The following is a 27,951-nucleotide window of genomic DNA, read 5'->3' on the forward strand; positions in this document are numbered from 1 at the left end:
TATGATTGGGCCCTCCTCAATCGCTATCGAACAGGCCATGGCCGATGCGCCGCTATGTTCCATCGCTAGGGAGCCAGAGACGACCCGAACTGCCCCTGCGGCTACAGACAGACTATGACCCACATAGTCAATGACTGCCACCTCTCCAGATTCAAAGGAGGTCTCGAAACTTTACATCAGGCTCAACCTGACGCTGTTGACTGGCTACGGAAGAAGGGCAAACGCTAGAAGAAGAAGCATACAAATGACCTCACCCTGAGGAGGTGCTTCAGAGAAGGGGATGTATAAAAGCAGGAACTTTGAACACATGGGCTCTCTTTGGCTACTGCTGCTGCTACTGCTTCTGGTCAGAAGCTTCTTCTGGTCAGGTATCCGCCATGGCTGTTTCTCCTGGGAACTGAACATGTGTGACTCTGTTAGCCGGTAAACTTTTAGACCCCTCTACAGCCATGAGCAACCTTTACAAAAGCTTTTAATTGTTTATCTTATGGGACTAAACTTTGATAACCATATTCAGACTTTATAGACCTAGCGTACACTTAACCCTTGATGATAAGTGCTTATTTTGCCTTTTACCTGTTTCACCCTAATAAACCGTGTATTGATTAAACCAGTTCCCAGCTACGGCTGTGAATTCAAGCAGCCCCAACCCCCTTACCTCCTTTTAAGTTAATTTACAACAACCCTCCACAAAGTCACTGAAGGCACAGTGACCTCAGAAACACTCAGAGGTTATGATGGGTGGGAATAAATTGTTAGCGAGCAAAAACCAGACCACCATCCACTGCAAGGAAGCAAAGATGTTTATTACAGATTCGAATCTGGGCCGAGCGGTGACTGACAGCAGTCCACCAAGGCTCGACCCCGAACAGAGCTCAAACCACACAATTTATAGGATTTCAGAGTACACTCTGGGGGAGGGGGGGTATGTAAAACGAGGATTTTATAACACATTCAATAACATTCTATAGAAAACGCAGGATCCAATCATTTCAAACATTGCAACACACTAAGCAACCTATAGGAATTATCTAGTTTCAAGCCTTTATGCAAAATAGGTTTACCACACTTTCCCATTATCAGCTAAAACCACCTGGCTATCAGCTCCCTCGACCTTGAGCAAGCGGCTGGGTTTCAAGGACTTGGGTTTGCAGTTAAGCTAGCTATTTCCTTCAAGACAAACAGCAGGTGGTTTATATATTGGTATGGTTTTTGTCTAGCCCCGTTTCATAAAGGGGGATACAGGAATTTTCCACTTCACATAAATGTTCTCAGAACCACCATAAAACAGGACTGAGCAGTGTTCTGGTCTTTCTGTGTATCTTTCTCTCTGTATCTCTAATAAATAAATAATTTTTTTAAAAGAAAGAAATGTGAGAAACAGATGTCCAGGCTTAATCAGAGTGCCTGGAACTATTTATATTTCATATTCATTCATTCATTCATTCATCCAGACCCCCTAACATCCAGCCAGAGCAGGGCATGGTAGAGGACTCCTGCTGGATGACCCAACAGTGGGCTCCACTGGGTGTCTCCCAGCAACAAGACCTCCTCCCCCCAGAGCACTGGAGTCCCCACAGAGTTCTACCTGCTTCCCTCAACATGTGAGCTAGCTCCAGTGGGCACCACCCCAGCCCATTGGGACACCTTTTCACAGCATGCTGGGGGCTTCTCTGGTGTCATCCTCCCACAGAAAGCCACAGGCTCATCCACCTGAGCAGCAGCCCCCTCAACCACCTGCCTGGACACTACCTGACCCTTCCTGATACCCACAGGTTCCAGAATCCAAGATGTGTCCACTCTGGAGGCTCCTGGTCCTCTGCTTGCTATCCTGGCCCTCAGCACTGCACCAGTCACTCTGGTCTGGCCTGACCAAGGCCCACACAGACAGCACTTCCGCCCTGGTGAGAAGTAAGCTAAGCCTACACCCTGCCCACTGTCCTGGGCTGCCTGGGGGGTGGTGTGGGGATACAACTAGGGCTGCTGGGTGACTTCATTCACTCCTTTCTTCCTTTTCTCCCCTTGATTTCAAATACAGAAAAGTAAGGTGGCACCGTTCTTATACCAATTCGTAGTAAATAATTATCATGATTCACACAGTAGCATCTTTGTGCTTTATTTTCATTTTCTCTCTCTCTCTCTCTCTCTCCTCCCCTCATCCTTGGAAGATTCTGCAACAATTTTATGTATGACTTTTAATATGCACACATCTTTTTTATTTTGACCACCAGGGTTATTACTGGTGCTTGGTGCCTGCAAGGCTCCACCATTACTGGAAGTCTTTTTTTTTTTTTTTTTAAGATGATGGTGATGTGGCAAATGAGACTAGAGAGCCATGAGCATTGAGAAAGAGGAGAAACTTTATTAACATTAACAGGCCACAGAAAGAATTCATGCTCTTAAAGAATTCTTGGTTCTGAATGAAGGAAAGGTACAGCTTATATAGGGGCTGTGGCTGGGAGCAGAAAGCATTCTCACAGAAGCAGAGGCTGCAAGGTAACAGGAATGGGACTTGAACCCATTGCTCAGGGTCTGGTTGCCTTAGTTACTATTATATTTTCCTGCATAGCAGTGTCTGGGGGGAAGGTTAGCCTACAGGATTTAGACGTTTTATGACCTGTCAGGATAAAAAATATCACTGGGGGGAGTGGCCTTTTTCAAGTCCTCCTGTTTTCTAAGGCTTCTCTCCTTCCTATAGTTTCATTTGTTAACTCTTCCTTTGCCTTAACATTCTCTCCTTTTCTATTTCATACATCCCCCCTTCTCATATCCATATAGTATCTACTAAGGACTAATTATTTTGTCTGGAAGGCATTATATGGGGTCATAAGCATCTACCTGATAGCCTCAATACAGGCAATGGAAATTGAGCACTGTCATAACTATGGGTCTTAGAAAAGGTAGGATCTAAGTCTGCACTGACCCTATCCTGGATCTTATTAAACTCCTGAAACATCTATCAAGAATGGGAGAATCTCTTGTCTCCCTGGGTTGGGGCATTAAGCAGAAAAAAGTAATCACACACATTGTAGGGTATACAGTAGAAATATTATAATGACAGGTGTTAGAGTGACTCCCATTGTGTCTTAAATTCTAATTTGGGATTACAGTATCTGGTTTGATGCTGAGCACTAGTATCATAAGCACAATTAAGTATAGGACTTTAGGATAACATTTTTACTAAATAATAGAGAAACAGAGGGGAGTGAATTAAATACAGCAGATAGGAAGACTCTTATGCACATGAAATAGTAAAGGACTAGCAGGAGTCTCTCTCTAGGACTCTAATGAGCAGGGGTCACAGTCTACAATGTAATAACAAAGGCCAGAACAACTGGGATAGCACAGATCATGGGGAGGAAAGGGTGATGTTTTTCTTTCCATCGAGGATTACTCAAGATTCTGCCATGCTCAGGGCAATCAGCTTCAGGTTTTGTGATTGATAACTTCCTGTTTTCCTGTTGCTGCTGCATGGTACTTTAAGGGGCTCCTCGGGCCCTCTTTGCACTCCCAGACCGCTCACCTGTTGTCTGGAGGAGTCAGCTTCATCTGGGAGTGTTTGGCAGCCCTTCTCACTCCAGAGTGATGGATCTGCAGTAACAAGTTTAACTTGGTACAGCCCCAACCTTATTGGTTGTAGGGGATCTTTTTAGTCTTTGACTCAGACTTTGTCTCTGGGTTCATATGAGTGGACCCGGTTACTTTCTCTTTCTTTCGTTTTTAAGGTTTATCTATTTAGGAATGATAAAGCTAGCAAGAGAGAGAAAGAACCAGACATCACTGGTACATGTGCTGCTGGAGACTGAACTCAGGACTTCATGCTTGAAAGTCCTATGCCTTTTTTTTCTTTCTTTATTTTCTTCCCACTAATACTGTCACTGGGGCTTGGTGCTAACACTATGAATCCACCACTCCCAGCAACCATTCCCCAGCCTCCCTTACTTAGCTCCATTTTATTTGGTAGGACAGAGAGAAAATGAGAGGGGGGGGGGATAGAAAGAAAGATACCAGCAGACCTGCTTCACCACTTGGGAACTGTCCCCCCTGCAGGTGAGGAGTGGGTGCTTGAACCCAGGTCCTTGTGCATGGTACTATGTGCGCTTAACCAGGTATGCCACCTGGATGAGTCAGTTTATGGTACAGGCTTACAAGATGATATCCTGTTGTAGTTGGGATAATTATCCTGCCATGTGGTAGTAGCCATCATCTATTAGGATTCTTTTGCCCTTTTTCCTTCTCTTATCCACTCTCCTTCAGCCTTCATGTAGACTGATATTGTTTGTATTCAGTTCCAGTGTCACAAGGTATTCCAATATCTTTCTGTCTCAGGTCTGCAGGTCTTCACATTTCTCTCTCTCTCTCTCCTCTAGGATTATTACTGGGGCTTGGTGCCTGCACTACAAATCCACTGCTACTGGAAGCCATTTTTCCCATTTTTGTTGCCCTTGTTGTTGTTATTGTTGTTGTTGTTGTTGTTGGATAGGACAGAGAGAAATGGAGAGAGGAGGGGAAGACAGAGAGGGGAGATAAAGATAAACACCTGCAGACCTGCTTCACCCCTTGTGAAGCGACTCCCCTGCAGGTTGAGAGCAAGGGGCTCAAACCAGGATCCTTACACCAGTCTTTGTGCTGCATGCCATGTGCGCTTAACCTGCTGTGCTACCTACCACCCGGCCCCCTTTTCTCTCTTTTTAACTTCGTCTTTATTTTGACACCACCAAGTTTTTTTCTTTTAGCCACTTCTCATGTGGCACTGTCTACCAACACATTCCTTCTGCTATTTTACCTAGTCCCTAGATATCCTTGCAGTATATTGTCAATAGTTTTGTCAGTTCCCATGCAGCACCTAATATTTGTAAAATCTCATTCTTATTTTTATGTCCTTTCTTCTAGCTTTTATGAAGTCCCTCTCTTTATATATAGCCCATAAATATGCAAGATTACAAATGCATATTTTAAATCAGTGTAAATAGTCAGCCTTTCTTTTTCCTAGTAGGAGTGCCCTAATCAATGCCCAGAGTTCTGTCCATTGTGCTGGCCAACTTGGGGGAAGTGTTTGTCTCTAATATAGTGTCTTTGGTGGTGACAGCATATCATGCTTGTCAAATGCCATATTTCATGAAGGGACTAGAAAAAGCTTCTTTGAACCCTCTTTATAGTCACGGTCAGGGTATTGGGTACAGCAATCAACCTGCACTAGTAAACCTACCGAGGAAAAAGTCCTTGTTCCTCAGATGAAAGTCTTTCAGAAAGGCCAGCGCTGAGTGGGAGATCAGGCTGCATCAGTTCTAGTTCGGTGAGCTGGCCAGCACACAACACTCTCTGTGTGGTGGGGTGGCGGTGTGCACACTCTAGCTGATCTCTGCCCTGGGAATCCTGGTTCTTGCAGGTCAGGGGTCATCTTAGACAGTCATTGACCATCTAAGATGCCCCATATTCTGGGCATGCCCCTATCCTACGCATGAATCCCCAGGTTTTCTCTCAGAGTTGGCATTATAGGGTCACTATTCCTAGAACAAAGGGAGAGTTGTCAAGAGAGACTGCCATGCTTCTTAAGGGGAGGTGAAAGGGCCCACCCCTAGCTAAGGGCTACAGGGCTGGTGTCCTCGGCTGAGGGCTGTCCTGGGCTTCTTGTGTCAATCCTGTCTGAAAGGACTGGTGTGCATCTACTGGTAGATCCCTAGTGCAGAGATGGGTATCAGTGAGCCCATGCTTTGAGACAGAATGAAGAGGTGGCTTCTCTTGAAGTAGAGGTGCTCTTATCTTCTTCAGGGAGTGGAGACATCAGTCCTCAGCATGGCAAGGGAGGAAGAAAATACCTCAATATTTTTTTATTGGGGAATTAATGTTTTACATTCAACAGTAAGTACAATAGTTTGTACATGCATAACATTCCCCAGATTCCCATATAACAATACAACCCCCACTAGGTCCTCTGAATCCTTCTTGGACCTGTATTCTATCCACCCACCCACCCCAGAGTCTTTTACTTTGGCGAGATATGGCAATTACCTCAATTTTAAGTTCAGAGCCAGTGCTGACTGAGAAGGGTCCATGACCAGCCAAACAGGAACCCCAGTGTTCCACACTGGCTATGTTTGCTACAGACATGCAGCCTATATTTCTTCCTGCACAGATTTACATTTATCTTTTCCTGCCCAGCTATTTTCCCCTTCAGCCAACATTTGTTCTGATCTGCATCCTGCATGCTGTCCTCTGAGTTCCATATCCATGGATCCAGCACTGGGGTGGCCATGCAGTAAGAATCTCCACTTTGAGCAGAGACACTGTCAGACCCTCTGCAGGTGTGTGTGTGTGTGTGTGTGCAGCACTGCAAGGCCTATCTCACAGAAGAAGAAAGTTTCTCTCAGAGTTGAGGGTGCACCAGTCACTTAACAAGAAGTGGGGGGTGGGCCATGGAAACAGCTCATTGGATAGTGCGCTGCTTTGCTATGCATTCAACCCTGGTTTGAGCCTGGTCCCTACTGCACCGAAGGAAACTTTTGTTCTGTGGTCTTTGCCCTCAGCTCTCTCTCTGTCTCTCTCTAACTTTCTCCACTTTATCTTTAAAAAAAAAAAATGAAAGAATGAAACAGGGCCACCATTAGGGAACCTGACTGCATCTCCTCCCTGCTGCCTCCCCTCCCCCAACACAGAGACCTTGGACATGAAACTGTGATGTCACCGGTCCCTTGTCCCTTTCCAGTTCTCGCCCAGGGCCTGGAGAAGCATAATGCAGAGAGGCGAATTCAGAACCTGCGCCTCCTGGAAAGTCTGAATGCCTCGGGGCAGATGGCCTCAGGGATGGTGGGCTGGCTGATTGGCAGCATGACCCTCCAGCAGCAGGAAGAGAGCAGGTAAGACCCTCCAGTGCCCCTAGAAAGCCCTGAAAGAGAGGCAGAAGGAAGAGTAGAGGTGGAGATGTGAGGTCCAGTACAAGGATGTGTTGGGAGACATATACTCAAGAGAATATTCCTCAGCAGTAAAAAAAGATGATATTGTGTCCTTTGGGATGAAGTGGATGGAATTGAAGATCATGCTTAGTGAAGCAACTAAGGAGTTAAGGGACAACTACAGAATGGTCTCACTCAGATGCAGAATATAGACAATTGTACATACAAATGTGGAAAAATGTTAGCCTATATCTAAGTCTATGGGGGAGCTATAATGGTTGTCTATGGGGTGGGGATGGGGACACACACCTTTGGTGATGGGAGTGCTGAAAAAAAGAAAGTATACTGTAAACTGTTACTCAATTTAAAAAAATAAGCAAATAAAAAAGTGGGAGCTGTGCTCATGGTGGGAGGGACCTGGAAAAGATAAAATAAAAATGAGGATTAATAAATGTAAAAAGAGAGAAGGAGGAGGAAGAGAAGGAGGAGGAGAAGGAAAGGAAGTAAGTATAGAGGAAGGGAGAAGGGAAGTAAGAGAAGGGAGGGAAGAGGAGGAGAAGGAAAGAAGAGAGGAAGACAGCCCCAACAGAGAGAGAGAGACAGAAAGAGAGAGATCTGCAGCACTGTTGTACCAATCATGCAGCTTCCCTCCTGCAGCAGGGGACCAGGAGTTTGAACCCAAGTCCTTGCACGTGGTAATGTGTGTACTTAGCCAGTTGTGCCATTGCCCGGCCCCCAGAGCCTCATTCTGGCCTCTGTGCCACTGAAGCCCCTCTTTATGATTTGATCCCCCCACTTCTTTCCATTTTAATGACCACCTGTGCTCAACAGCAGGGTTTCCCTTGGTGTGTGCTGTCACAAACACCTACTTCATTTATCCCTTTACCAGTTACATAATTATTCACTGAGTGCCTGCTGTCTGCTGAAGCCTGGGATGGGCACTGGGGATTCAACTATAAACAAGACTTATGGTCACTGGTCTTCTGGACCTTACATTCTAATTACTAATTGGTCATGAAAGCAAATAATTAAACTCAGAAGGGGGAGATCTGCTATGAAGGCAAATTTAGCAAGGTCAAGGGTGGGAGTGGGACACCCACTCAGGAAGTAGCCCTTACTCTGACACTGAAATGCAGAGAGGAAGCATGACAGCTTCAGGAGGCCCCTCTGGGCAGAAGGAGAGTGAGTGAAAAGGTCCTGGGGCAGGAAAGAGATTGAAACGATCCCTGTGCTGTGGAAGAACCCAGGGTCAGGCCCTGCAATTTTTTAAGGTTCAGGGTTTAGGGTTTGGGTTTTATTGGGAGAGCAGTAAGAAAGCAGCAGTGAACTTTTATATTAGGGAAGTGTTAGGAGCCCTCTGGAGAACAGTTTGTAGAGAGGCCAAATTGGAGGCAAGGAGCCTGAGAGAAAGAATTTCTCCAGGCTAGGAGGGTGATCTCAACCAGGTAAAAGTGAGAGCTTTGTGAGTAGCCAGGTTCGGGGTGTGTTTTGTGCAGAGATAATGAATAATATGATTGCTGGTGGGCTGCAGGTGAAGGTTGGCAAGAAGCCAAAGGCAGCTCTTGGGGGCTGGGTGCCTGATGGAATATCTGTGAGAGGAAGTCCAGTCTGACAACTAGCCCAAGGCCTGGCTGTGGGAGCCAGACCTCAGTGGAGTGGGACCTTCATGCCACTCTGGGACAGTTTGCAGCCAAAGATTCCTGCAGGTGGTGCTGGGCCTCACAGCACCTGTCATAGGCCCCCAGCCAGTCTGCCCCAGGGGCAGCCAACCTTGCCTGTCAGCCCCAGGCTTGGACACCTGAGGCCTCAACTCTATGGGGCCTCTGCTCTCTTCCCCTACAGCACCAACATCACCAACATCCAGCTGAACTATGACGGGATCCAGATGTCTTTCTACAAGGAGTGGTTCTCAGCCAATATCTCACATGACTTTGACATTGACTTGAGACTGTGAGTCGTTCAGAAGTGGGGTCTGAGAAGTGTTGCTTGCCCTCCTGCAAACCTGGGAGTTGGGGGAAGAGGGTAGATCATTCTGAGCCCAACACAGATACACACCATGGCCTCTAAGCTCCTGGGTCTCCATTATGACTCTCTGAAGCCTGGATTCTTCAGCTCAGTGTAGATGGTGACCATTATCCAGTGGAAGCTGGTTCTGTGTTCATGTAAATGTACTCTAGGCTGAACCTTAGAAAAGAGAGAACTGCTTTCATTTTCTCATCACTCTTCCTTCCTCCTGCCCCCAGGGGAAGGGATGACACAGTTAAATGGTAATTTTTTAAAAAATATTTTTATAACTTTTTATATTTATTTATTTTCCCTTTTGTTGCCCTTGTTGTTTTTCTTTGTTGTTGTAGTTGTTACTGTTGTTGTTACTGATGTCGTGGTTGTTGGATAGAACAGAGAGAAATGGAGAGAGGAGAGGAAGGCAGAGGGGGAGAGAAAGATAGACACCTGCAGACCTGCTTCACTGCCTGTGAAGCGACTCCCCTGCAGGTGGGGAGCCGGGGACTCGAACTGGGATCCTTGCACCGGTCCTTGCGCTTTACACCACTTGTGCTTAACCTGCTGCACTACCGCCCAACTCCCAGTAATGGTTTTTAAGAGAAAGACAAATTCTCAGTTTTTGAATTTCCAAAGCACCATAGCACCTGGAGAAGCCTGCAGGTGGTGTAGCGGTGCTGTGGCACCTCCCCCCCTCTGCTTCTACCTGAAATTTTGAAAAAAGCATATAATAGAGGGGCTGGTAGACAGAACACCTGAGAGGATGCCTGCAGTGCCCCATGTGGGAGTGAGTACGCTGTGGTGTGTCTCCCTCTCCCACCCTACCTTTCTCTCTCTCTTAAAATACAATTTACTTATTTATTTATTTATATATTTATTTTTGTACAGAAACAAAGAAATTGAGTCTGGGTGTTAGCACAGCAGGTTAAGTGCACATGGTGCAAAGCACAAGTACCAACTCAAGGATCCTGGTTTGAGCCCCCTACTCCCTACCTACAGGGGAATCCCTTTACAAGCGGTGAAGCAAGTTTGCAGGTGTATGCCTTCTTCTCCTCCTCTCTATCTTTCCCTCCTCTCTCAATTTCTCTCTGTCCTGTCCTACAACAAGGGCAACAAAATGGGGGAAATGGCCTCCAGGAGCAGTGGATTCATAGTGCAGGCACGGAGTCTCAGTAATAACCTTGGAGAGGAAAAAAGAAAGAAAGAAAGAAAGAAAGAAAGAAAGAAAGAAAGAAAGAAAGAAAGAAAGAAAGAAAGAAAGAGAGAGAAAGGAAGGAAGAAAGAAAGAAAGAAAGAAAGGAAAGAAGCAAAGAGAAAAGAAACAAAGAAATTGAGAGGGAAGGGGAGTTTCTCCCATAGGGGAGAAATTGAGAGGGAAAGGGGGAGAGAGACACCTGCAGCATTGTTGGACTAGTTCTGAAGCTTCTCCCCTGCAATGTGAGGACCCAGGGCTTGAACCTGGGTCCTTGAACACTGTAATGTGTATGCTCAACCAGGTGCACTACCAGCCAGCTCCACTGACTCTCTAGTTGAAAAAGTCAGACCAGACTTGTGAAGTGCCAGCAGTGACAAATAAGGTGGGGAAGGTGGCAGGTGGAGGAGGGTGGGTAGATTTGCCCAACAGAGTACATAGAACTACTTACCATGTGCAAGGACTTGGGTTTGAAACCTCCAGCATTGTGTGGCAGCACCAGACAAAGCAGAGTAGAGCTGTGGTCTCTCTCTTTAACCCTCTCTTAACTCTTTTTATGTTTAAAATCAATAGAACAAAAACAAATCTACTGGGAGCAGTGTAATCATGCAGGTGTAAGACACAGGTAGACAGGAAGGAAGGAAGGGAGGGAGGGAGGGAGGGAGGGAGGGAGGGAGGGAGGGAGGGAGGAGTATGGAAGGTCTGAGTGGTCTTGTACCTGCTTGAACGCACATGTTACAGTGCACAAAGACCTGGGTTCACATCCCCACTCCCCACCTGCAAGGGGAAAGCTTCACGAGTGGTGAAGCAGTGCTACAGGTGTCTCTCTATCTTTCCCTTCCCTCTCAGTTTCTCTCTGTCTCTGTCCAATAAATAAATAAAGAAAGTGATGATTTTTTTTTAAATGAAGGGGAAAGGGAGGGAGGGAAGAGGAAGATGAGGAGGAAGAGGGAGATGAAAGTGTTGTCAGGAGGAAGCAGGGGACGACTTGCAGGTAGTGGGAGCCCCCTGCTGGCGTTGACAGGACTGAGCAGCTTCTCCCTCCTGCTCTTCTGTGGCTTCCCCTTTCTCTTCCTCACCCTTCCTCTTGTCCCCAGGCCTCTCAATAACAAGCTCACAACATTACACACAAGCATGATCTTGGCTGTGGAATTCTGGCTGGAGAAAGATGGGTTTGGCCGCAGAGAGCTGGTGACAGGCAGCTGCCACGTGGAGCCCAGCAGCGTCCATATGTCAGTCCTCACAGAGTAAGGTCACAGCTGTCCCTCTAACAAGCCCTCACTGACATCTCTGTCACTCTTTCCCCTAAGACATGCCCTCCTTCCTGGCTGCCACCCGTAAACTGGAAGCCAGCCTCACTTCCCAGTCTCCACCGCTGTGACCTCTGCAGCCCTGCAGCCCTTGCCTCCGTTGTTCTCTCCATCCCCACAATTACTAAGGCTGGCTACTTCCTGAGAGTCGTCTCTGGCTTTCCCTGAGGTGATCTCATCTCTTTCACTCCATTCTCACACTGGAACAGAAGAAACTTTCTTTTTCCCCCCAACCCACCACACACACACACACACACACACACACACACACACACTGCTTAGCCCTATGGTAGTGCTGGGGATTGAATCTGGAACTTTGGAGCCTCAAGCATGAAAGATTTTGCACAACCACTATTTTCCCATCCCTCAAAGAAACAGTACCACATAAGTCTGATCATGTCCCCAGCCCTTATGGTCTTCAATCCTTGTGGTACCTCTCTCTACACCCCTATGGATGCAGGCAGACCCCTGGGGACCCTACCTGTACTCCCCTCTGCTGAACCCTGCTCTCTCGCCTCTGTGAAGGGATGGACACCTCTCCCCTCACACATCACACATGGTCACAGCTCTGTGCTTTTGCACACAGGGATCCTTGTGCCTCGAATGTCCTTCCCTCCTTCTCTAAGGCCCCTCATCATTGTCCACTCATACAGCAAATGTTTGAGAACCTACTGTGTGCAGAGCATAACACATCTAATATTAAGGACATGATAGTAAACACAACCAGAAAATCAGAGTTAAATGGTGGCTGACCTAGTCTGTCCACCTTGACTGAATGTATGTCCCTGAGGTTTGTTTCTGATTTCTCTCTGTGATTCTGGAATTCCAAAAGCAACTAGATCCTCAGTGGAAGCCCATTCATTCATTTCCTCATGCCAGGCATTTTGTGGGGACACAGTGTATGTTACCTTCCCAAGTGGCCCTTTAGATGTTACTGGCAATGTCTCCATCATAGTGCTGGGTGAGGGTTACAAGGCTGTGAGGTGCACTCAGCACAGAGCCATCATCATGAGCAGCGTCTCTGTCCCTCTGTCCAGTGCTGTGTAACTGCCTCTCTTTCTAGTGACATCCCATCAAAGATGAAACACTTTGTTCACAATCTCAGGGAGAATCTGCAAAGTGTTATCCCACAACTGGTAGAAAGTCAGGTACGTTGCAGACCTATGTTTTTGTCTTGGGCATCTTGAACCTGAGGGTCAAGGAATGGATATGTTGACAGTTCAGCAAAGAATTGCAGACCTTGGGCTTTAGAATCTGAAAGATCTCAGGGCAGGATGTGGAGGGAATACCCTAGACATATTCTCTAAAAGTGTTCTCCACTGACATTTTCACTGTTACTATCTACTGACCGTGTGTCCTTGGGCAAGGGACTGAGCTTCTCTAAACTTCAGTATCCCCACTGATAAGCACAAGGACCATCCTAGTTCCCATCCATAGAGCTATCTCAAGGACTCGGGGAGACAGCATGAAGTGTTCTGCATAACACTTTGCCTGCAGTTGGCACTCAACACAAGGGAGTCCCACTCACCCTGATTCTGGAAATACATCCCATGGAACCTAAGTTACAGACTCAGGCTCCAGTTTTCTTTTCCAAGTCCCTCCCCTGACTCTCTGCTTTGTGATGCTGGCCCAGGTATGTCCTCTGATTGATGAAATCCTCAGACAGCTTGATGTGAAGCTGTTGAAAAGCCTCATAGGTGAGTGTCTGAACCCATCCAGGGAGGAGGACTTGGTGGTAGTGTCGAGGGCAACTGGCTCCCTGACCGGGAGCTCCTGCGCATGCTCTGAAAACTTAGAGATGACCATATTATGATGACCATCACCATTCCCCAAGAGAGCTGGACCCACAGAGGGTCCCCCTGCCAAGCAGACTGTACCTTACCTACCAACTCACCCCAACCTCCATGCTACCAGAGGCTGTGCTCCTTCGTCCAATCCAGTTGTGAGCATTTTTCCCACCTCTCTTTGAGCCCCTAGGTTTCTAGGGGATGGAAAGCATCCAGGGTATACTTAGTTAACATTTGAAAGGAGTTCTAACAAGAGTATCCCTGGCACCTGCCCTTGGATAGATGAGGGCCCCTCCAGAGTGGGCCTGGGGCTTTAAGGGCTTGAGTGGCTGATGTGGCCTCTTCTCTTTACAGAACAGGCTGCCGCTCATGAATTCTATCAACTGTGAGTCCTACCAGTCCTCCATATGCTGGGCTGGAGTATCTTCCAGTTGCCTACTGATGACTGAAAGAAGATTCCACATCTTGGCACCTTACAGCAGTGTGGACATTAGAGTGGAGCTTTTGCTGCTTCAAGACACCTCTACCATAGGCCCTGTGAAATCCTGGCCCCTCTTGTAATAAATCCTAGCTCTGAAGGGTACAGTAGCCCCCTGCCTGGTCTTGAGGTTTGGGTTCCAGAAGTCACACCTTGTGAAGATATTTTCTGGAGCTTATAAAGCCAGCCCAAAGCCCAACTCAGATTTGCTCACCATTGAGGGAGGATTCTGTTGAAATGTCCTATCCCCTCATTTATTCAATTTATATTGACTGAGAATTTACTGAACCAGAAACCTCAGGCATGAAAGACTGATTCTCAATCAGTTGAGCTCTTCCCCCAGTACATAGAGCACACACATTAAGCACTTAGCATATGTCAGTCTTGGTACTCAGAGCCTACAAGCGCATCTTTGCCAAAATCCTCACAGAGACTCCATGAGGTACTAAATCAATCTCTTATTTTTATACTTGAGGACTTTGAGCATCAGAGGGAGAAAGTCGTTGCTCATATGGTTGCACAGCAAGGAAATAGGGTCAGCACTCATGCAGCAAGACTCTAGAACTCAGACTTTTTTTTTGGTGCTGGTGCTAGAACCTACAGGTTTATACATTTTAAATAGAACCCACTCTCTTGACTACTGTGAATTTCCCACTCCCTCCAAACATTCCCCCAAACAGCAAGCACGTGCGCACACAGACACACACACAGACACACACACACACACACACACACACACACACACACACACACACACACACGAGAAATGGTGAAATAGGCATTGACAAGGTTGACAAGCTCAAACAAGGACCTGTCAACAGCTCAGCTGTGAGAATAGGGCTTGGGAGTCTCCTGTCTCCATCTTTCAATGCAGGCGTCCTAATCCAAAATGCTGTTGCACGGATTTGCAACTCTAAACCCCCATGTCCACACAGATAATTTCCTTTGGTAGCTTTCCTTTGTGGGGTTTTCCTGCTCATGATTCAATAAGTAAATATATGAGGTTGGGCCCATGGGTGCCTTGGCCCCCTGGGCTTCTCATCTTCTTCTTCCCCTTTTCATTTTAAGGTTAATAGATCTGTAGCCTCCTTGAGTTCATTCCTGGCAAGGTGGCAAAAATTTGTTGCATAATAGAGCTCTGTTATGATACCAGTGTCCAGGCTGGGGGTATAATGGAAGTGGAAATTCAGCACCAAAAGGCTTGAAGATCCTGCAGGCCTTGCCAGCTTGTGCCTGTCCATCTTAGAGCTCTGTGCCAGGGAGCAGCTACTTCCCCCACAGCCCCAGGGAGTGGGTACTGTCAGCTCCACGGTACAGGTGAGGAAACTGAGTCTGGAGGGGGAGGAGCAGCTTGGCCCTAGGCGAACCCACTGAGCTGGGGGTGGAACTGAGGAGGGTCCAGCGGAGAGGCCACGGAGGACATGAGTGAAGCAGGCACATTCTGAACTGAAGACCCTATGACAAAGGCTTTCATACAGGCTTACACTGAAGCTGGGTGACAGTCTAGCTGAACCTCCTCTTAGCTGAGGGGATCCTCAGCAGGTGACTGTCCTTCCCCAGCCACAGTGTCCCCAGAGGGCTATTGGAGATCATGTAAAGCTCTAAGTCTTATAAAAAATTATTCTTTAAGGGTAGATAGTATAATGGTTATGCAAAGAGACTCTCATGCCTGAGGCTCTGAAGTCCCAGGTTCAATCTCCCTGTACCACCATAAACCAGAGCTGAGCACTGCTCTGGTAATATATATATATTCTCATTATCTGGAAGTGAAGATGGTGAGACTAATCTCCAAGCTAAGGGACACTTGCCTCAAGCAAAATATGCTTAACAAATTGTTGGGGGAGGGTAGAAGGACAGTCAGTGAAGTAGTTCATCTGCACAGTTCACTGCTTTGCCATGTGTGTGACACATGTGCCATGTGTGTAAATCCAGCTCCTAGTGCATTGAAGGGAGTGTTTGTACTGTAGTCTCTTTCATTCTGCTATTCTCTCTCTGCTTTCTATATCTCTATCTAAAATAATTTTAAAATTAAAATTAACACAAAGCACAAGGACCGGCGTAAGGATCCCGGTTCAAGCTCCTGGCTCCCCACCTGCAGGGGGGTCACTTCACAGGAGGTGAAGCAGGTCTGCAGGTATCTTTCTTTCTCTCCCCCTCTCTCTTCCTGTCCTCTCTCAATTTCTCTCTGTCCTATCCAACAACGACAACAATAATAATGACAATGGGCAGAAAAAGGTAAAAAATGGCCTCCAGGAGCAGTGGATTCATAGTGCAGGTACTGAGCCCCAGCTATAACCCTGGAGGCAAAAAAAAATTAAATTAAACCTATTTAGAATATTTTTTCATCAAAACTTTGAGTGCTCACACTTTTTTCCCCTCAGCCTCACAGCAAAACTACTAGAGCTTCCTAGCACATCTGATGAGCCCCCTCAAACCTAGCCCTGTGACCCAGGAAGCAGAACCAGCAATCCCCTTCCAAGCCCCAGGGAACAGACCTGGTGGAGGTCTGTTCAGTAGAGAACTTGGAACATTATCCCTGCCCTGGGCCTGTGGACTCCTAAGACACAGTGAAGGTTCCCAAATGCAGGCTAGCATCTGCTGCATGGGAAGAAGTGGACACCACTTCCAGATTCTGAGAAGCACACTGGGAAAACATTAGTGTCGCCACGTGGAAAATGCTGCCTTAAAGTGTGAGTGACATGTCCTTCCGTGACCCTGATGTCCATGCACCTGCTCAAAACAGAGAAAAATCCACTGTTTGTGACTTTAAGCAATGATGGCTGCTGTGGAAGCAAAGACACCTTTGAATTTCCAGATCTTGAATTCTTGACTAAATAGCAACGACAGAGACCAGGGCAATAGCTGTTGGCTCAAGGGGTGTGGGCAGACCTCATAAGGGCAGCATGCAGGTGTTTAGGGGAAACTATAGGAATTTCTTTGTATCTAGACAAGGATGGTGGTGGTATAAAATTGTGCATGTATTGAAATTTAAGTCTACATGCACATAGACAATCTGACTGTAGGTTAATTAAGCCTGGGTTTTTCAGCTTCAAAAATCTCCACCCCAAGGATACACTAATACAGCATAATATGAAAAGTTGAAGCAAGCTAACCTACCCACCCACAGGACTGGACAGTTCCCCCATGTTGGAGCCGGTAAAGGGAGAAATCCAAGAGACAGGCAGGGAGCACAGTTCTGGTGGATTCTGAGAAGCATTCCCTTCTGAGAAGTGCCCTTACCACTGCACAACAGCTTCAGAATCAGGGGCTGAGGGACACCACAGAAAGCCCAGTTAGATGAGTCAGGTAGGAGAGCACTGAATATCTGTGTTCCCTCAGACCTAAAGGAGTGGGACCATGCCCCATGGAGAGATGGTTAGCAGCGCGGGGGGAGGGGGGCATCTTGGAGTAAGTGAGGTGGGACTGCACCTCTCACCACAAACACGAACCTAAGACTCAAGGAATTGAATAAAAGCAGGAAAGTCTGTGGGTTTTTTGTTTTTTATAAAATAGAAACATTGACAAGACCTTAGGATAAGAGGGTACATATCCACACATTGCCCACCCCCAGAGCTCCATATCTAATCCCCTCCCTTGATAGCTTCCCTATTCTTTATCCATCTGAGAGTATAGACCCAAGATCTTTGTGAGGTGCAGAAGATGGAAGGTCTGGCTTCTGTAACTGCTTCTCTTCTTAACATGGGCATTGGCAGGTTGAAAGTCTGTGGTTTTTAGTAAGGAGGTAGAAAGGAGATACTAAATGCAAAAGGAGAGGCTCTCCTTTGGATAATCAGGATATTTGGATAATCAGGGTGGAGAGGGAAGATGGTATAGAATAACCACTGCACTTCAGGTCAGAACCTGAGCCCAGCAGCCTCCTTCAGCTGCCTGGCCCAGAAGAGAGCCTGAAGGAAAATGGAGGTGCTTCTGTGTCTAGCAAAGCAGCATTTGAAGTGGTGGTTAATGTTTAAGGCCATATCAGCCTGAATGCATGATCTTGTCTGAAATGATGACTAAGTGACTGAAACATACAAGATGAATATGTGAAAATATACAATTGTATTGTGAAAGCTCACACCAGCTCCCCAGACATGATCCCTGTAGCTCTGAGACAGATTTTGCTCTTGCATTTTATTTATTTTATTTGATCATTTTATGAGACAGAGAAGCAGGGAGGCAGAGAGAGAAAATACAAGGCCACAGCACCAAAGATTCCTTCAATACACTGTTCACTGGGCTAAAGCATGGGTCAAGTGGGTCAAGTGCGTGACAAAGCAGCACACTATCCAGTGAGCTATTTTGCTTGCCCATTCTCTCCAATTTGTAGATGAGACTAAAGCTCAAGGTGTTGGGGTGACTTATTTGGGACCACAGGAATTGAACCTGGAAGATGTGCCATAGCCCCCCCCCTTCTGCCATGCACATATACACCCTCCTGGCTTCAAATCAGGCACTGTCATCTGTCCAATCAGTGACCACACAAACCTGAATCTGCCTCTCGAACTTATCTGCCTCAGTTTCCTCACAAAGATAGTAGCAGTCTGACCTAAACCACAAGAGTTATAGCAAGATAACAGTAACAACAAGAAGGGAGCCCCTCGAAGATGACTGACAGCCCACGAGCTAGGTGTCAAGTGCATGTTTGCAGGGATCACTGGGTTCGATGTCCTGTCTGGCCCACTGGGGCAGCAGTCAAGACCCTTCAAGGACAGTTCTCATGAAGGCCAGGCAGAAAGGGAGTCAGCCTGGCTCTCTGATTACAGGACCCCCTGACACAGGGGCATGTCTGGACTCCACAAGCATCACTTGTGTCCCTAGGAAGGAGTCGCCCTCCCAAACCTCTCATCAAACCTCAACCACTTCTGATGAAAAAAACACGCCCTGTGTGAGAACACTTGGCACATAGTAAGTGTTCCCACAACTGTGCACATTCCCTCCGTGCTTCTGCTCACAGAGTGGTTTGCCTCCCAGGGATACTCTCATGGGGCTGAGACCTGACCTCACTGAGCCTCAGTCTCTTCATCTGTGACATAGATTCTGGTGTCCCAGTGGGTGGGGACAAATACCTAATCCTTCACTGGGGAGGGGGGAAGAGTCAGGATGAAAGCAGGATGTAGCAGGACCCTTCAGGTTGGGAGCCTGGCATGGCTTTTCCAGGTGATAAAAGTGGCATTTCCAGACCTTCCACCTTCTTCATCCCACAATGACCTTGGGTCCATACTCCCAGAGGGATAAAAAATAGGAAAGCTATTGGGAGGGGATGGGGTACAGAGATCTGGTAGTGGGTATTGTGTGGAGTTGTACCCCTCTTATCCTATGGTTTTGTTAATGTCTCCTTTCAAAATAAATTTTTAAAAGTGGCATTTCACCAGAGTGTCACACTCATGGGTATGAGAATGGGTATGTACACAATGTCATGTCCCCGCATAGGGATTCAGAGAAAAGTGGAGCTGGGGTGCCTCAGGACCATGGTCACTGACCCATCACTTTGCATTCTAAGTGTCATTGTAATGTGGGGGTGCTCATCCCTTCCCACACAGGGCTTTAAGGAATTGTGAGGTGCTGCCTATGAAAACAAGGCAGAAACTAGCACTCAGCAAGGTCTTGGGTACTTGTCCCCATTGGGCCTCAGTTTCCTCCTCTACAAAGTAGAAATAGCATCCTCCCTCTCCCCATAGTGAACAGAGGAAACTCAGCCCCAGCACATGACTATCCTGCAAGTGAGACTCAGAAGACAGAACAGAAGAGGTGCCCAGACCCAGGAAAGCAGAGGTAGGTTGGCTCTTCAGACTGTTGGAAGCAAGAGTACTCCAACTGAAGAGAAGGAGCTGGAGCAGGAGAAGAAAGGCATTTGGCAATAAGACAGAGGGCCCTGCCAGGCTTCGGCTGACTCTGTCTTTGGGTGTACCAGCCTGACCTTCCGAGCCACCCTGAGTTTGCCTACAAACCCCACCCCCTAAGCCTCTCTCACCAAACTGTGAAGTCTTGAGTAACATCCCCATCTCAGGTGTTTCTCTGTTTAACTTATGATCAAATGACATAAATGCCCCATCTTCTAATATGATTTGCAATTATTTGCTTTGGAGAGCCCTGAAAGATGCACCCAGGTTGCAGAATTCTAAGTACTCTAGGAACCCCTCATCCGATCACATTTCCTGATCCACGCACTATAAAAGAGGCTGCTTGCTGGCAGATGCGAGAGGAGAGGAAAGAGGACACCTGGGCTGCTTGGACCTCTGAAACTCAGGTGAGACCTGCCACTCTGTACCCACTCCTTCATCTAGGGACAGTGGTGCCAGGCTTTTTGCTGTGGGGTAGGTGCTGGTCCCCTCACTAAGGATGACTCAATAGAGAATCAGGGCTGCAGACTTGGGGGAGGAGGGGGCATAGAGTAGCCATTCAGTCCCAAGAGACTAGTAACAGTGATGCAGAAATATTTCCAGGGGGGCAGGCAGTGGCACACCTGGTTGACTGCTCACATTACAGTGTGTAAGGACACAGGTTCAAGCCCCAAGTCCCCACCTGCAGGGGGCAAGCTTCATAGGTGATGAAACAGTGTTGCAGGTATTTATGTGCCTCTCTCTCCCTACTTCCCCCTTTCCTCTCAGCTTCTTTTTGTCTCTCTCCAAAATAAATTATATATATAGATAGATATAGATATAGATATAGATATAGATATAGATATAGATATATAGATATATCTCCAGCAGGGAATCTGACAGCAATGGGAGCACAGGGTGAAAGTGTACACTGCTGAAATTCCAGATCAGCTTCTCTTCCTCATGGGTGTGTTGTTCCTATTCTATACCAAAAACTCTATGCCAGAGCTTTAACTTGAGGCTGCCATATGAATTCAGACCACCAAACACTCTAAGAACACTCCCATTACGTACATTTAGGTGTACTTCTCTGAGACTAGGCCCCTTAACTTCCAATGGATTCTTAAAAGCTCCAATTCCCAAAGGACTCAGAGTCCCTGATAAAAGTTTGCTGCCATTGGGAGGCCACAAATGGATCTTTGGGCCAAAAATTTCTCAATTCCAGGCAGTCATATTTGGTTGAATCAACTTATTGATGGAAATTTGCCCAGAGCAACCAAGAATTTCCAAAGTATTGATACCAACTCCAGCTTTGAATACTATTACAACTACCAAATAGGTCCAAGAGAGGTTTGGTGTCATCTAGAGAGTGGGGGACAGCCTGTGGAAGAAGAGGCAGCAGAGCTGTGGGGCTGCCCACAGCTCTCTCCAGGACAACTCAGTGGAGAACAAAAAGGGATATGAGAGAAAGAGAAAATGAGCAGACACTTCCCTCAAGTCTTAGCTCTGCTATTAGTTTGTTGTGTGGCCTTCGACAAGCCACTACCTTTCTGTCGCCCCTGACTTTCCTGGGATTTTGAGTGACCTCAAGATTGCCTCAAACTAGTCTAGGTAGGGTGGTGGCTAAAACTGGGGGATCTCTGATCCCTCTGTCACTTGACAAGTCTTCCTGAAACCATCACAAGCTGAAAGCAGAACAGAGGGCTTAATGGGGATAGTGGCAAAGCATTTCAGCCATCAGACGCCAGCATGATCAAGTTTTTTCAATTAAACTAAATGTAGAGTCAATTGGGGGAACTCTGAGGTCAGTTACTTTCATTTTTATTTATTTTTACTTGTTTACTTTTTTATGAGAGAGAAAAAGAGTGGGGGGATGATGAGATGGAGGGGGAGAGGGAAAGATAACCAAATTTTCAGTCTGGCATATATGACGTTAGGATGCAACTCAGAACCTCATACTTAAAAGTACGGCTCTTTATCCACTGCGCCACCTCCCAGGTCATGAGGTCAGCTACTTTCAAAAGAGGGCTCTGCATCAGACAGACGTGGCTTCAAATCCCACCTACATTGTGGACTTGCCTCCTTGGGGGAAATTACCTAAACTCACTGCCCCCCATTTCCTCACCTGGACAGTGCACCTCAAGGTGTGCAAAGGTGAACTTATGAGCACAGGGAGAAGCCCCCAGTCTGGCACTGGCACACAGGGAATGCTGGGGTATTGGTGGAGTGTCGGTTTTACCCCGGCATCCTGAGAGGAAGGGAGAGAGATACTTGGGTTCCTCCAGGGTGTCCATGCCATGGGGACCATCCTTCCTCCACAGGCAGCAAGAGAGATGTTTCAAATTGGGGTCGTCCTTGTCTTCTGTGGGCTGCTGGCACAGACCTCAGCGCTACCACAGGTCTTACCACTGGGCCTGGGCCCAAGCCTCCTGCCCTTGCCTGAGACTCCAGGTCTGCCTGCAAACCCCACAGACATTGCTGGAAGCTTGACAAGTGGTAAGTGAAAGTCTGTGACAAATTCTTTCAGAAAAAAAATGTATTTATGAAAGGAGCAATTATGTATAAATGTAGACAGATAGTTGTAGAGATGATGGTTGGCCCATGTCTACCTTAGGGGTATTGTCGTGGCTTGCAGTGGGGAGACTGAAGATTCAGTGAGGATTTATACTCCCGTTGACATGTAATTTTCTAAAAACAATATTAAATCACTAATAATTTTTTTAAAAAAAGAAAAGTGTGTGTGTGTGTGTGTGTGTGTGTGTGTGTGTGTGTGTGTGTGTGTGTGTGTATGTTCACACATTTCTCTAAAGAGGGAGGTGAGGAGAGATAAAAGAGGAGAAAGGTCAAGGATCTAGTTGTGTTAGGTCTGACCATCAAAGCCCCTATCTCATTTCCAGCTCTCACCAATGGCCTGCTCTCTGGTGGTCTGCTGGGATCTCTAGAGAACCTTCCACTCTTGGACATCTTGAAGAATGGAGGAGGCCCTTCTGACAACCTTCTTGGTGGTCTGCTTGGAAAAGTGACTTCTGACCTTCCTCTCTTGAACAACATCATTGAGTGAGTATTCCTCACTCGAGGGCTTTGCCCCCACCAGGAGACTCTCAGTAGAAGTCTGACATCTAGGCAGCAACCCTGAGGAAGGAAAGGAGTGGCCCACACACAGGATCAGAACTCAGTTCTGAGATGGTTCTCACAGCCTGACCGGGAACACCAGCCCTCTTGTGCCAGTAGTTGTCCTCAGAACCACACAGACCCAGTATCATTCACAGTCCTTGGGACAACCCTCTAAGGTTAATTTACTCGTCTCCAGTTTATAGAGGCAAAGAGAGAGGAGCCTGTGCTCACACTAGAATGAGGAATCCAGTTGAATTTACTTCATTCCAAAACCAAGACTGTTCCCATTACTCAATGGAAATTTTTTTCTCACCTTTAGAACACAGGGAACTGGGGCTGGGTGGTGGCACACCTGGTTGAGTGCACATGTTACAGTGCACAAAGACCCAGGTTCAAGCCCCCAGTCCCCACCTGTAGGGGGAAAGCTTCACAAGTGGTAAAGCAGGGCTTCAAGTGTCTCTGTGTCTCCCTATCTCCCCCTTTCTCTCAATTTCTGGCTGTCTCTATCCAAAAAATAAATAAAAATTTAAGAAAAAAAGAACGCAGGGAACCTTTCATATCAGCAAACGTGTATACGTGAATTCCCTTGTGATACTATCAGTGTGACCAAAACAACGTGATGTCCATGGAATGACCTAACACAGCATTTCACATGACAGAGCTGACTGACAGCTGTCTGACTGAGAAGCAGTCATGGAAGATACATGTCAGTGAGTCAGCACACCATGGACCTGTGGTAGGGTCAGGTCAACACCATTTCCAAGATGCTTCCCACCTAAGTTCTTGCCCAGGACATAGGGACACATAGGCGGCCTTGAGGCTGACTTCCAAGTGCACCTTGTACTTGCTGAGTGACATGGGCCAGGACCCTCAGTCTCTGGGCTTAGCTTCTTCATCTGAGAAGTAGAGATTATGGTAGCCACAGGGAAAAGCTTGGGGGAGTACTAAAGAAGATTAAAATCCCCCAATTGCCCCAGAAAAGAGGTTCACTTCTCTCCTCTTCCCATTCTCCTTGACTGTTGGCTCCTCCATCTCCATGAAGCACATTGCTGATTCACCTGCCATTGAAGAGCTTAACTGGATGTGTATAACTACGCACAGATGTTTGTGAAGGATTTACTCCAGCTGTCTACAAGATATCATTCACTCTCCCTTTACTATTCACCCATTCATAGGCCCATCCTCCCTCCACCTACTCTCTATCTCATGCGTCCACTCACATGTCCATCTGCCCAGTTTGTATTAATCCACAGAGTCAACCAATTTTGAGTAATCCCTTTCTTTGTAAGACTTTGAGTTACCATACAGGATGTGACTATAGTCTAGACACAGCCTCTTTCCTGAAGGTGAGATGCTGGAGATGAGGAGAGGGCATGGGTGTATCAGGACCTGAGCCAGAGCAGAGTGTGACTCAGACCCCATGTGGTTCTCACTGTAAGACCCTTTCCTGTCCCCCATCCCTCGTCATGGGTGGCTTCACCTCTGAGATGGGCAAGATTGGGCTGAAGGTCATTTCCAGGTTTGCAGTCTAAAGGAGCTAATATTTCTCCCTCTTGTGTTGTTTTGTGGATAGTTTGAAGATCACTGATGCTCACCTGCTGGAACTCGGCCTGGGGCAGAGCCCTGATGGCCATCGTCTTTATGTCACCATTCCTCTAGGCCTGACCCTCAATGTTAAAACGTGAGTAACTTCATAGGGGCTGGGAGAGTGACCAAAGGGGAGTCTGGTGGCCACCAGTAGCCAGTAAGTACTTGGAGCCTCACAGACAGGACTTGCTAGTTACAGCTCATTGCTGCTATGCTGAGTGATATTGGGTCACTTTGTAAATTCTAATTAGCTATTTAAGCCTTTGTTTCTTTATTAGGATGTAAGATGTTTACAATTGCAGGCAAGATAGAGTGAGGTGAGGGTGGCTTTCCTGGAAAAAGGAAAAGTCTCCTCTGTCTTGGAATGTGGTCAATTCTTATGCATGAGCTATCTCCTCTCCAGGCCCTTGGTTGGAAGTCTATTAAAGCTGGCTGTGAAGTTGAACATCACTGCAGAACTCATAGCTGTGAAGAATGAGCAGGGCAAACTGCACCTGGTCCTTGGCGACTGCACCCACTCCCCTGGCAGCCTGCAAATCTCCATACTTGAAGGGTGAGGCCAAAGGGGTGGCCTATCCTGGCCAGTGTCTATAGAGTGAGCTAACAGGTGGTGGTTCTGAAGATAAACCAATGAGAAGGTGAAAAAGTGGCACAATAGGAAGAAAGGAACAGAGATGGATAGATGGATGGATGGATGGATGGATGGATGGATGGATGGATGATGGATGGATGGATGGATGGATGGATGGATGGATGGATGGACAGTTGGGTGGGTCTATAAATGGGAGGAGAGAGAGAAGGAGGGGTAAATAATAGGTAGATGAGTCTTAAATAGTTACATGTCCCTTCTTGGACTGGGCTGAGCTGTGTTGAGCTGGGTCAGGCAAATGAAATCAGAGTTTGTGCCATAGAAAGAGCTCACATGGATAGTGATACCATGACACATGTTTGGCCCACTTTGAATGTTCTCCCCACCCTCTCTGTGTGTCTCTGCCTTACAAAATAAAACTAAGAACTCTGAGTGAAAGCCCCAGCTATCAGAGGACAGGGGAGAATGGAGGCTGCTGTGTGAACTTGGACAGGGTTTCACCAACTTGATTCTCCATTTACTCAGACAACTAAATATAGAGTTATATGGGGTTATTGATAGGACCCAGTAAGATAACATGTGTGAGCATGCTTTGTCCCCGTGAGGGGTAAAGCACCCATGGAGCCAACCTGAGTTATGCATTTCTGTCACCTTTCACAAGGGAGACAGCCACATACAGCAGGCAGGAGTCATTCCCACTGTGGCCACGTTCACTGAGCACAGGAACCATCTGCTGTATCCTCATAGCATCAAAGCACTAAGCACCGTTGACCCCTTATGCATCCCACAGAGCAACCGTCTACTCACCAGAATTGTGTGCTACTTTACATGCACCTACTCTGTGCAGTCGGGAGCAGGGTGGCTCCCCCTTGGCTATTCCCCAGGTGTATGCCTGCATGGGGCTGTGGATGGACAAGAACCACTTTCAGTTACTTAGTACTGAGCACAGTGACCCCTCTGAAGGATTTCTGGGGACCATCCCCATGTCTGTGCAATACCCCATGGCCTTTCTCTTTCAGGCTTGGCCCCCTTCCCATTCAAGGTCTTCTTGATAGCCTTACTGGGGTCTTGAATAATGTGCTTCCTGACCTGGTGCAGGGCAAGGTGAGTTAAAAAATCAGATACCTCCTGAGGCTTTCAGAGCACCTCAGGATGAAGTAGTCTTCTGGTGTGAGACTTTCAGAGTCTCTCAATCTGATAAGGAACTTCCATACATGGTCTCTCTGTCTATTTATCTATCTGGCCACATTCCTTCTGTCCATCCTTCATGATGCATCCACTGGCTCCTGCTCTAGGCAGGTCCCCTTCTTGCCCACGTGTGGTTGCAGTGGGCTGTTCCCACCCCAAGCATCTGCAAGTTTCTGTGGCCAAAGACAAACACTTGTCCAGCTATGCTGAAAGCCCCACCCCCGTCCCCCACTCCCAACCACAGATTCCTCGTCACAGAGCATCCACCCCAGTCAGGGGCAGATCAGCTCAGACTGAGAAGGGTTTGCCGTGTGACCAGGCACATCACTATGTGCTTCGACTTCCCCTTCTCCCAAATGTGCATCTCAGAGCATTCACCTGTGGATGTGCTCAGAGTTAAACAATAGAGAAAAAAATGATAGAGAGTCTCCACAGAGACTCAGCCCTGGGCATGCTGCTGCCTATTCTCCACAGATGCCCCACTGTTCTCTCTGTCCCCTCAGGTGTGTCCTCTGGTCAATGATGTGCTCAGCAAATTAGACTTCACCCTGGCACATTCTGTGATTGGTGAGTACTTCCCTTGGAGGCCTCTCCTCTCTCCACCTGCAGGCACAGTGATGATTCCCCCAGGAGTTCAGCTCCTGCACACAATAGGATAGCCAGGCCCTCAGCTTCAGCTCTTCCCAACCCAGGTTCCTCTCTGCCCTTGAGCCCCCCACTCCCCCCCCCCCCGTTATGCTATGATACAGAGCCTGCCCCCCCCCCCCCCCGTCCACCCTGACTCTAGGAACATGGAAATGGTTGATGAGGGAAGTGTGGCCCCTTAAGCTCCATTCAAGCTAAAGAGACACCCAGAGTGCATCCCCAGGTGAAGGGGGATGTAGAAGTCTTCACAGAGACTCTCACTGCTCCATGTGGTCTTTTCTCCCTAGACCTGCTGATCCACGGGCTAGAATTTGTCATCAAGGTCTAAGACTTCTGAGAAGGAACCTGGCCTCTGCTGAGCTGGTGGGTGCTGTTCTCTGATCCTCAGAAGTTGGGGCCTGGCTGCTCTCCTGGTCATGGGCAGTAGAGGCTCTGGACAGCTAAAAAGAGAAACAACCACAGAGAGAGATTCAAAGAGGAGTCTCCAGAGATGTTAACAGAGATGGAGAAACACAGGCAGCAGCAGTACACAGTCACACAGAGGCACAACTGATTACAGGGACACAGTCTTTCATGTACACACAGAGAGAGAAGTGCCTAAGTACATGGTGACTCAGACACACTTACAGATGCACACTCTTATGCCAACACACTCACACTCATGTATGCACGTGTACAGATCTCACACACAGGTCCATTACACACATACACACACACACACACCCTTCCCCTGGGTTGGGTGACCTGGCTGAGGTCAGATCTCTAGCAGTTTTGAAATGGGCCCAAACCCACTCAGGTCAGTGACCTGAAGCCTCCACTCTGACTAGGCTCTTCTCCTAACAGAATCACCTCCTGCTGTTCAATGACCAGGTCCTAGACTGTGACACAGTTGCTGTTTGAAAACCAGAGCAACTTCTCCCGGGAAACTGCTTCCTCCCCCTCCCCACCAGGCCTGTGTCACAGCCACCACCAAATAAAACTATCTTCCCTGCATGAGAACTTTGTTGTTCTTCACTGTCTGTCAAGAGCTCCTGGGTAGATGGAGCTGGTGTCTGGAGCCTGATTTCAGACTGGAGCTCTGGGTAGAGGCACAGAGTGGGGGAGCTGTCTTGTGCCTGCTCTGCTGTCCTGGGGAAAGACTCCATGCACTGAGAGATAACTGGGCCTCCCTAGGTTCACTCCCAATGTGCTCAGCTGTGGGCTGGACTCTATATATAGGGAGACATGGCATTAGGTGACAGACAGCCATCAAGAACTTACTTAGAAGCCATCAATCTGAACATGTCCATCACTGTGAAACATCCCACCCTCCAGAGCAAACATACTTGCCGAGAAGGCTCCAGGGATT

General features: G+C 47.4%; 2 protein-coding genes across 5 annotated transcripts; both read left to right on the top strand.

The window, feature by feature from the left end:
- Positions 1-1,588: 1,588 nt before the first annotated feature.
- On the top strand, positions 1,589-13,766 carry BPIFA3 (BPI fold containing family A member 3). Of its 4 annotated transcripts, XM_060188430.1 has the most exons (8): positions 1,589-1,904; positions 6,242-6,305; positions 6,707-6,857; positions 8,736-8,843; positions 11,184-11,333; positions 12,460-12,544; positions 13,030-13,093; positions 13,538-13,766. In XM_060188430.1, exons 1-8 carry the CDS (start codon positions 1,791-1,793, stop codon positions 13,570-13,572), a joined length of 771 nt encoding a protein of 256 aa, XP_060044413.1. In that variant the 5' UTR covers positions 1,589-1,790; the 3' UTR covers positions 13,573-13,766. The 4 variants fall into 4 exon arrangements, 3 of the variants coding, with proteins under 3 accessions (XP_060044413.1, XP_007522771.1, XP_060044421.1); XR_009549064.1 differs by lacking the exon at positions 12,460-12,544; XM_007522709.3 differs by lacking the exon at positions 6,242-6,305 and having other exon boundaries at positions 1,589-1,911.
- An 8,047-nt stretch (positions 13,767-21,813) lies between these two features.
- BPIFA1 (BPI fold containing family A member 1) lies at positions 21,814-26,931 on the top strand. Its single transcript, XM_007522683.2, has 7 exons — positions 21,814-21,976; positions 22,378-22,537; positions 24,168-24,275; positions 24,585-24,734; positions 25,790-25,874; positions 26,462-26,525; positions 26,891-26,931. Exons 1-7 carry the CDS (start codon positions 21,814-21,816, stop codon positions 26,929-26,931), a joined length of 771 nt encoding a protein of 256 aa, XP_007522745.2.
- The last annotated feature ends 1,020 nt before the right edge of the window (positions 26,932-27,951 follow it).

Source organism: Erinaceus europaeus, chromosome 1 (assembly GCF_950295315.1).
Source record: "Erinaceus europaeus chromosome 1, mEriEur2.1, whole genome shotgun sequence".
In the NCBI taxonomy this organism is placed as follows: Eukaryota; Metazoa; Chordata; class Mammalia; order Eulipotyphla; family Erinaceidae; genus Erinaceus; species Erinaceus europaeus.